Source organism: Syngnathoides biaculeatus, chromosome 12 (assembly GCF_019802595.1).
Source record: "Syngnathoides biaculeatus isolate LvHL_M chromosome 12, ASM1980259v1, whole genome shotgun sequence".
Lineage (NCBI taxonomy): Eukaryota > Metazoa > Chordata > Actinopteri > Syngnathiformes > Syngnathidae > Syngnathoides > Syngnathoides biaculeatus.
Window position 1 is genome coordinate 8,476,340 of NC_084651.1, and position 10,108 is coordinate 8,486,447.

The 10,108-nt window shown below is 43.0% G+C and overlaps 1 protein-coding gene across 2 annotated transcripts in view; it reads left to right on the forward strand.

The window, feature by feature from the left end:
* The window catches only part of ccser2a (coiled-coil serine-rich protein 2a), a 39,995-nt gene extending 31,079 nt beyond the window's left edge, over positions 1 to 8,916 (forward strand). Inside the window, exon 10 of one of the 2 annotated variants that reach the window (XM_061836537.1) lies at positions 5,221 to 8,916. In XM_061836537.1, coding sequence (XP_061692521.1) covers positions 5,221 to 5,805 — 585 coding nt within the window. In that variant the 3' untranslated portion in view covers positions 5,806 to 8,916. The remainder of the gene's footprint in view (positions 1 to 5,220) is intronic. The other variant, XM_061836538.1, reaches the window with a different exon arrangement.
* The last annotated feature ends 1,192 nt before the right edge of the window (positions 8,917 to 10,108 follow it).

Genomic DNA, 10,108 nt, shown 5'->3' on the forward strand with positions numbered 1-10,108 from the left:
CACTTAATGACTGTGGCAAGGAGTGGAGCACCTAGTGCAGTACTTCACTGACCGGGCATGGTACAGTAGAAACTCTCTAACGTCTTAACTGTCAACCGTGCTTGGAAAGCATGCTTCCTTCATCTTTATGCATTTTGGTTTGGTCACAATGGGAGGTTTTCCCACTTCAAGCACATATGAAGCTCTTTTTTTTTCTTCTTTTCCTCCCAGTGTTCGCGATGTTGAATTTTTGCATCGGTTTATGTGCTTTAAGTTTTTATGAGGGCAAAGGTATTGGGAGACATTACACATACAAGAAGTACACATAGGACTAAAAAGCAGGAATTAGCTTGTAGTGTTCTTTGACAAAATGTTGCAGTGTGTGGAAGATTTTATATTCATCCCAAAGATGTTTAAATGATCATTTTCTACACCAAAGTCTTCCAATCATGCATTTACAGTGGAGAAAATAAGTATTTGAACACCCTGCTATATTGCGGGTTCTCCCACTTAGAAATCATGGAGGGGTCTGAAATTTTCATCGTAGATGCTTGTCCACTGTGAGAGAGAGAGAACCTGAAAAGAAAAATCCAGAAATCACAATGTATAACTTTTTAACGATTTATTTGTGTGATACAGCTGCAAATAAGTGTTTGAACATCTGTCTTATCAGCTAGCATTCTAACCCTCAAAGACCTGTTAGTCCGCCTTTAAAAGTCCACCTCCACTTAATATATTATCCTGAATCAGAGGTCGTTAGCTGTATAAAGACACTTATCCACCCCATACAATCCGTAAGACTCAAACTTGTAACATGACCAAGACCAAAGAGCTGTCCAAAGACACCAGAGACAAAATTGTACAACTCCACACGGCTGCAAAGGGCTATGGAGAGATTGCCAAGCCACTTGGTGAAAAAACGTCCACTGTTAGAGCAATCATTAGAAAATGGAAGAAGCTCAACATGATGGTCAATCTCAATCGGAGTGGAGCGCCATGCAAGATATCACCTCGTGGGGTTTCAATGATCCTTAGAAAGGTGAGGAATCAGCTCAGGACTACACAACAGGACTTGGTCAATGACCTGAAAAGAGCTGGGACCACCGTTTCCAAGGTGACTGTTGGTAATCCACTAAGAGGTCATGATTTGAAATCATGCATGGCACGGAAGGTTCCCCTCCTTAAACCAGCACACAGAGGAGTCATGGGAGAAAGGTTTGTGGTCAGATGAGACTAAAATTTAACTTATTCATAATTCCACTAACTGTATTTGGAGGAAGACGAATGATAAGTTCCATCCCAAGAACACCATCCCTACTGTGAACCATGGGTGTGGTAGCATCATGCTTTGGGGGTGTTTTTCTGCACATGGGACAGGACAACTGCACTGCATTAAGGAGAGGATGACCGTGGCTATGTATTGTGAGATTTTGGAGCACAACCTCTTTCCCTCAGTCAAAGCATTGAAGATGGGTCGTGGCTGGGTCTTTCAACATGACAATGACCCGAAGCACACAGTCAGGAAAACCGAGGAGTGGGTCCATAAGAAGTATATCAAGGTTCTGGCGTGACCTAGCCAGTCTCTAGCTCTAAACCCAATAGAAAGTCTTTGGAGGGAGCTGAAACTCTGTGTTTCTCAGCGACAGCCCAGAAACCTCTCTGATCTAGAGAAGATCTGCGTGGAGGGGTGGGCCAAAATCCCCCTGCAGTGTGTGCAAACCTGGTGAACAACTACAGGAAATGTTTGACCTCTGTAATTGCAAACAAAGGCCACTGTACCAAATATTAACATTGTTTTTCTCAGGTGTTCAAATACTTACTTGCAGCTGTATCACACAAATAAAATGTTAAAAAAAAACATACATTGTGATTTCTGGGTTTTTCTTTTTAGATTCTCTTTCTCACAGCGGACATGTACTTATGATGAAAATTTCAGACCCCTCCATGATTTCTAAGTGGGAGAACTTGCAATATAGCAGGGTGTTCAAATACTTATTTTCTTCACTGTCTGTTTAGTGTACTGGAACAGAAAATGACTTTTCCTCCACACTTTTTGTCAAGTTAAAGAAGTGTTTCCCAAGACTTTTGTCCGTATAGGGGGTCCTCGGTTAACGACATAACTTGAATTTGTACGTAAATCGCTAGGCAACTTATCACTAACCTGCAATAACAGTTGTAAAGTCATAAAGCAGGAAAAAAATTGTGTGGAAAAAACTAACTTAGTTCAATGTGTCCCGTTTGTAGGGTTGAAACGTCAGATATTGATAACGTCATAAAACCGAGAACCCCTGTAAAGTGCTTTTATTTGATTTCTTCCATGTCCTCAAAAAAAGTCAGACACTGCATGCATGGTTTAATCTCCCCTTGTGGGTCATGTTCTGCATTTATGTGAGTTGCACTGTTAAAAGACTTTGATTGTTCCGTATTTCAAGTAAAAAGCATGTAATCGGACATGCCAAACTCTCTTGAGCAGCCCAGCGCCGAGCTCTGGGATCCATAGCGCCATTTTCTCATCCAGCTATAAACGACACGCTGTCTTCATCCAACTTTACAGTTGCTCTCTATTAGCCGCCTCTATGCCGATTATGTGTCGCAGTGACACGCCTCATCCTCCTCTGGCAGCGACTAAACGAGGAATTTTTATTTCCATATTCAAATGTGCGCAGCCGTGGTCGTATTTCACGGAGGCAGACAATTGGTCACGGTGGGTGTCAGATGTTTACGTTTTTATGAAGACTGCCGCTCAAAACGGTTTTGCAAGCTTGTCGGTAACCCGGGTTGCAAAGGGGTGGAAGATTTTCAGAAATTCTGTGATGGAAATGAACGGGGAATTGAAAGTCATGGAATGAAAAGTTATCATATTGAAGATTAAATATGAAGTTTTTGTTTTGCCTTGAGCAGATTTCCATGCAATCTACTGCAGCTAGGTCTAGTCTGCATCACAGTACTTGTAATTTAATGTTTTTTTTTAAACTGGTGAGATATAGCTCTAAAGGTTTCAATCTTTTGATAGAAACAGTAAAAAAATAAATCAACAATTTCCTCCATTGTCTTTTTAGAAAGATAGACAGGTCTATTCGATGTTGTGGACATTTACTTGCCACGTCTATCAAACCACCGATTCACACAAGTTTTTTGCTCACTGCAGAAATTGAATGTAATGCGACTGAGGATGAGCAGACCTTTTTTATTCTTTTTTTTTTTTAAATAGAATATGTACCAGGAGATGGCGCTGTGGTCTCAGCCAGCCAGAGCCAGCATGTAATCAATGGACATCCATAGAAACACAACAGTAACCTGAGCAGCACACAATCTCACATCTTCACACATCCTGAAGAGATGGTTGTGCTAAAATACACTTCATGTTGTTAATGGCTCTAAATGGCTTCAGACAGGATTCGGAGCCATAGCCTAAATAAAGCGGCCGTGCCTTAAAGATTCCACTTCATACACAACTAAGTAGGATTTCATCCTCCCAGGGGTCACGGGTCATCAGGATGCTGTATTAATGCACTGCCAGATGAGCGCTGATGGTGCAATGTTTGCTTTTATTCTGACCCGAGCAGCTGCGCCATCCCCTCTTGTTGACTGGATTTATCTAATAAGACTCCTCTGCTCCCTTCCGAGCTGCCTGAACGGGTGGGGAGAAGGTCAGAGTTACCTTATAGCACCCGGCGTCGTGTGAGAATGTGTGGGTGGGTCACAGGTCCAGCGTTGTGCTTTGCAGGTTAATCATTCCAGCCCAGTTGAATTGTGTTGGTGGCAGGCCATTAAAGTGATGAAGTGACAAATAAACAAGTTGATGTATATTGTTCATCCAAATCTGCCGTAATGAAAGAATCTCAGTGTGTCATATTTGACTGAGAATTGAAGTCTCTACATGTATTGATTCTCCACATTGTTTTTATAATTACATTCAGCAACAACATATGAGTCACAGGCAGCCACTAGCGTTGGTTTTTAAATGATAATTTGGATGTGCAGGACTGATGCAGTGAGCAGAATTTGTTTTTGAGCGCTGGCACACGGGCTTCGTTTTGGTCAGGATCTCAATAATGGTACCATACAGGAATTTATTAGCGGCCTGGGCACTGCATGTTGCAAATGACACTCACTAGTGCCCCCTGAAAAGAAAAAAAAGTAGCCCCCGACAAACAGTTTCACCAATGACTGGCAAATTAGGGATAAGACATGAAAAAGTCTCAATTCCTGAACAGGATATTGGAGCAGCAATTTTGAGCGAATTCCAGGGTTACTACTTGGACAAACGCCAACTAAGAAATTATCCCAAAGGAGCCCCAACCAGAGGCAGGTGTCTTAGACAGATGGACGTTGCTAAATTGCAATTTTTTTTTTTTGCATAAGCCTAGAGCTATGTGTCAAAGTTCAATGAATATTTTCAGAATTTTAGCATTCAATGAGCATTTTCAGGATTCACTGTGAAAAAGCATGAGCCTGCTAATTAGTATTCTTTTCATTTTGTCATCGTCCACAAAGTAGGAAATTTCAACCATATGGACAAACAAAAGAATGCAACACTCCTATAATTTTTTCATTATAGTATTGCTAAAGCTGTGGTTTGAATACTCTGTTCCTATGTCACTGTTTAACAAGAACATATACAGTATTTATAAATGTGAGGTTTATTTTGTCCAATTTATCAACTATGAAATGCATGATATTCGCTGGACATGCAAAGTTATTTAGCTGGTGATGCTGGCGCTCATTCAAATGTTATAAAATGACATTTAGTCACCTGTGCAAAATGTCAATAGTACTCCCATGGAGTTTTCTGATGCTGTCCTGACATATTTTCCAGCAGATAGTTGCTCAGCACTTTGTGACACAGATGCCATTGCAGGCCATTGAGTTTTTTTTCTGAAGTCTCTCGTCGCAACGCGCCTCAAAAGACCCGAATAACCGCTTGCAGCGCAAGGTTATTCTCCTCTAAATGCTGAATCAGGGCTTCCTCTTGTGACTTTTGTCTCTCCCATTCCAGGAATAATTCGTTGACTGGCAGTGCAAACACGCTGTGATGTTAGGAGCAAATAAACAAGTCACAGAAGTGAGACTTTAATTCAGAAATACTCAAATGCCGGAGCGACATCAAAAAAAAAAAAAAAAAAGTCATTTCTGGAACAGCATCAAAAAACATCTTTGAGTCTGCCTCATTATGCTGTTTCATAACTATTTCATCCTCATTTTTGAATCCTTTGGATTTTTCTTTGCTCTTTCCTGCAGCTTCAAATACCTTTCAACCTCAGCGAGCGTTTCCGCCCGGCAAGACCAGTAAAAGCTCTCCCCACCGAGGGCCACAGTGACCCTACGAGAGGTTCGGGAGCCTCGATTGATGCCGACGCTCCTCTCGACGGCCTCGCGTCAAATGCGTCAGCCCCGGCGGACCCGTCGGAGCCGAGTCACCGCCGCGTTATTCAGTGTTCAAGCTCAGGGGTCCAGTGTGAGCGGCAGGGCCCCGCGGCTACGTCGCACCATTCGGTCGCTCCCGCGTCCGCTTATCGCGAGGGCACGTCACTTCCCGCTATCAAGCCGCTCAGACAGTTGTCCTCCTTGAAGCCTTCGGCCTGCAGGGGTAGGCAGCTGCCCCCTCCGTCCAGAGGCCTTCCTTGCTTTAACAACGGCCCCCAGCAGCAAATTCCCGGCGCGTGTCGCACCTCGCCGCTTCAACCTCACAGGATCTCCGAGCCCCACGGCGTCCCTCACGGCCGCGCAAACCCAGAGAACGCCGACCGGGGATCACCCAAGGAGCCGACCAAGATGATGGGCGCTTCGGGTCGCTCGTGTCTCCCCAAGCCAAAGATTCCCTGAGGAGCGACATCCCACGCGTCAAACCAAAATAGAAGAGGCTGCAACACTGTTGACGACTCACGGCTGCCTATTTAGACTACGCAGCAACATGAACAACAAGACTCTGCAGACTGTAAGTCTGGAAATGTCACTTTTATCAGCGTTTAGCACACGTGAGGGCAAAGTGTGGTTCTGTTCATGTATTTATTCATCTTTTTATTCAATTATATCTAACTAATTGTTGTAAATATGCAAAAAATCTCAGTAAAATAAAAAATACATATACATATGTATTTAATTTATTATTAAATTACAGTATTTGAAGGGGACAGGGACGAGCCCTGCCTGGAATAGTGAAAGACACAAATGACACACAATAATTAAAACCATACATGTAGCATAAACTTGGTTCTGAAACACTAATATAGATGTATCAATTACTTCATTGAACAAAGTACTGTATTACCTTTATAATTAGCTTGGGCTTCAGCAGCATGTTGTGAAATCTAGAAGTGTTATGGAAACTGCAAAAATTAAAATAGCTGACTTTTTCTGTCAATAGCTGAAGATAGTTTTCACAGAAACAAAAACCACAAAGGGTGCATTTTGAGAATAGAGAACTGAAATTTGGCTGTATTTATAAATCTGTTTTTGAAATGAAATGTGGGTCTTCGGAACAATGTTTTGCCTATCCCTGGTTTCGCAGGTGCCATTGTCCAATTCGCAGAAGTCGCTTTTAGTTCCCTCAGCTGTCTAACTTAGTCGCTCGGTTCACGGCGAAACAAGGTCGCTTGCCGTCACACGGCCGTGCCCTACAATCCACGGCGGCGCGCCGTCGTAAAGACGGCGCAGACGCGACCTTTCCAGCGTAGCTGAAGGGCCCCGGGAGGTGGAGCATGAAGGCTAAAAACAAAGTTGTGCTAGGGAAAGTGAGTCATGGCAGAAAAGGTGGATTAGGTGTGAGACAAAGCTGTCTTGCAAAAAGAAAGTAATGTGTGTCTGCACCAGTGTGTGCGCCGAGTGGGAGACAGCAGCAATATAAAGTCACTAATGAGATCCAATACAAGACCTGCTCTGCTTTACAAAGACATCCATCCATTTTGTAGAACGCTCGTCCTCAGGATGGCGTGTGAGCTGGCCCCTATCCCAGCTGACACCCTGGAGTGGGTGCCAGTCAATCGCAAGGCACAAACGAACAGCAATTCCCACTCACACCAGTGGGAAGCTCTTTTGAGTTATTCATTGTCCTTGATATCTATTGATGCTAGTCTACTAGTCTAGTCATACAGTAGTGGAAGGCACTTGTGGTTTTTCACTGCTGCCTTCCACTAGTAGTCCACAGCATGATCTTAACTACCGTAATTCCCGGTCTACAGAGCGCACCGGATTATAAGCCTCACCCAGTACATTTGTAAAGGAAATACCATTTGGTACATACATAAGCCACACCTGTGTAAAAGCCGCAAGTGCCCACATTGAAACACGAGATATTTACAAAGAAAGACTGTACACAAGAGTTTTCAACGTTTGAGTACCTTAGTTTATCTTAACAAACTGCAACAACACAGTAGCGTGAACAGGGCTGGTTAAAAAAACAAAAAAAAAAAACAGCTGCGGCAGCTACACAGTAGCACCAACAGAGCTGGTTAAAAAAGAAAAGAACATACCTAAATCACTGAGATGCAGCAGTAACACAGCAGAAACATGCTAGCGTGGCGCTGACAGGGCCGTCAAAAAAAAAAAACAACAACAACACAACATACCGGTAAAAGTCACTTACTTGGCACATATATTCCACTGGTCTCTTACTTTTTCCGTTCGTGTGCTCCTTTTCGACCGTTAGAAAAACTACACAAATTACCAGTGCATAAACCTCAGGGTTGAAAGCGTATGAAAAAAGTTGCAGCTTATAGGCTGGAAATTAAGGTAGTAAAACCCAATCGTTCTACTAGTGCGGCCTAATCATTCTACTAGCATGCTTTTGAAATAATCTACTAGTGAGGACGACGTGCTTACTCAAAGTGAACCTTAAGCCGGATATCAAGGATAATTGAATAAATGCTCAAACTGCTTTCTTTATGTAATTTGTGTGCGCAGGTGTGCCTAACATTTCGGGTTTCTAGCGTCCTGACAAACAGTTTACAAATGAGTAATTTGCAAAATAAAAATCAGCTTTCGGGCCTTCATTATGATGTTTTCTTCTTGCCCTATGCTCCATCTGTAGACTATAATAGAGGTGAGTAGAGGTGGTTTTATGGCCTTTAAAAAGAAAATGGCAATCTTCCGTCTTTTTTTTTCCTCCTGCGGACTGTCAACCGCTCCCCAGCACGTCGGCGCATGGCGAGCGGCAGTGTGTTAAGAAGAGCCACTGACAGGGACTGTGCTCTCTTCACTGTCGGGGCCGCGTGACCGCTCGCCTCTGTACGCCTCTGGCTGGGACCGCTCGACTGCGTCCCCTCCACAGACACAAAAACATACAGGCTCTGTGACACAACTGGAACGGACATGAAAGGAACACACACACAAAAGAACCGCAACAGACGCTTGCGGTCGCACCTCTGAAGTCGCACATGAACTTTTGCCGCCACTAAAAAAAACAAAACAATAAAAAAAGACTCGTCACTTAGCCAGCTTAGCCTAAGTAGTTAGCACAACTGCGGGGTCACTGCTCGCTATTAAAATCCCAGGACAAGGGAATACCTTGCAATAATACAGTAATTACAATAAAGTACGTTCATACAGTATATTGTCTATTTTCTGTTACACGAGGACAATTGATGATTTACCCAATTGACTGCTAATGAGAGAATTCTGGCTGTTGGTCAGCTAGCATTAGCGGTTGCCTTCATAAATGCTATACTTTTATTATTCTTGAGAGCAGACTTACATATTTTTAAAGTGACTATTTCTTGAGGCCGCACTAGTCTCTTCAAAATTTACAGATCTCCAGACAATTGATTTCTTTGTTAAAATAGAAATCGTTTTGCAATTTTGGTTTTGATTTGAACACGCAATGTGAAGTAAACGTTCCATTCATCCGTTTTCTTTCCCACTTAAAGGGGAATTCCAGTAATTTGCATTAACAATGTAGCCAATAAGTCAGGGAATATGTACTCTATCTTGATAGTGTGATGTTAAATCTTCTCTCATTTAATGGTGTTTTCAGAAGATTTTTCTCAACAATCGCGAATTTTCAGGGGCGCTGCCAGTTTTGCGAGTCACATTACCTACGTGGCCGTATGTGACGTGTTACGTGCCGTTCCAAACATTCAATTACGTGGGACACAGTTATGCCCAGCGCCAATTTCTCGGATTTATCCTCATTTGATGAAGAATTAGCAGTATCGGTTGATTGGGAAGGTGGAGGAATACTTGTATACAGATTTGAACCTGGGGGTGTAAATAATGCCGCCGAACTGCCGAGCTCGCTCGGCCGGGGAGCTCGGCGAATTCTCACATAAGCCGTCAATTTGGTAAATCTCCAATTGTCCTCTTGTAACAGAAAATAGACAATATACTGTAGTAATGGAGGAATATACTGTATTGTAATTACTGTATTATTGCAAGGCATTCCCTCCTCCTGTGATTGTAATAGCGAGCAGTGACCCTGCAGTTGTGCTAAGACTTAAGCTAAGCTAGCTAAGTGACGAGTCTTTTATTGTTTTTATTGTTTTATTGGGCGATTATTGGGAGCGAGCTCACGGCTCCGCTGCTCTGTATGGAAGTATTCCTCCGTCTTCCTCATCAACTGATTCTGCAATTTCTTCATTAGATGAGGATAAATCAGAAAAATCAGCGCTGGGCATAATAGTGTCCCAAGTAACACGTGACAAGGAGGTCATGTGACTCGTGAAAATAAAAGCGCCCCTGAAAATTTGTAATTGTCGATTAAAAAATCTTCTCAAAATGCTGTTAAATGAGAGAGGATTTAACATCACATTGTCAAGATAGAGTACATATTACATGACTTATTGGATACATTGTTAATGCAAACCACTGGAATTCCCCTTTAACATGTTGAGTCTTGAAGAGCTTAAGTCTTGCGCTGCGCTACTTTTCCCATGAAAATTGCGGTCAAATTCCAAAATAAGGCCATCGGAATTAGGTGGTTCCATCGACATAAAAAGAATGGGAGGCTTTATGTTCCGCGGCTCCATCGAACAGCTGCCGGATGTTTCAGCCGTGTGCCAAACGCAGCGCGGAAAGCCAAAAACAAATAAAGTGGAGGGTGGCGCGGCGGGGGAGCCAGAGAGCCAGCCTAAAACATCAAAGTTGTTTGGGTGGAGAGGTTCGGGGGGGTGGCCGAGCGTGAGGTGGAATATGT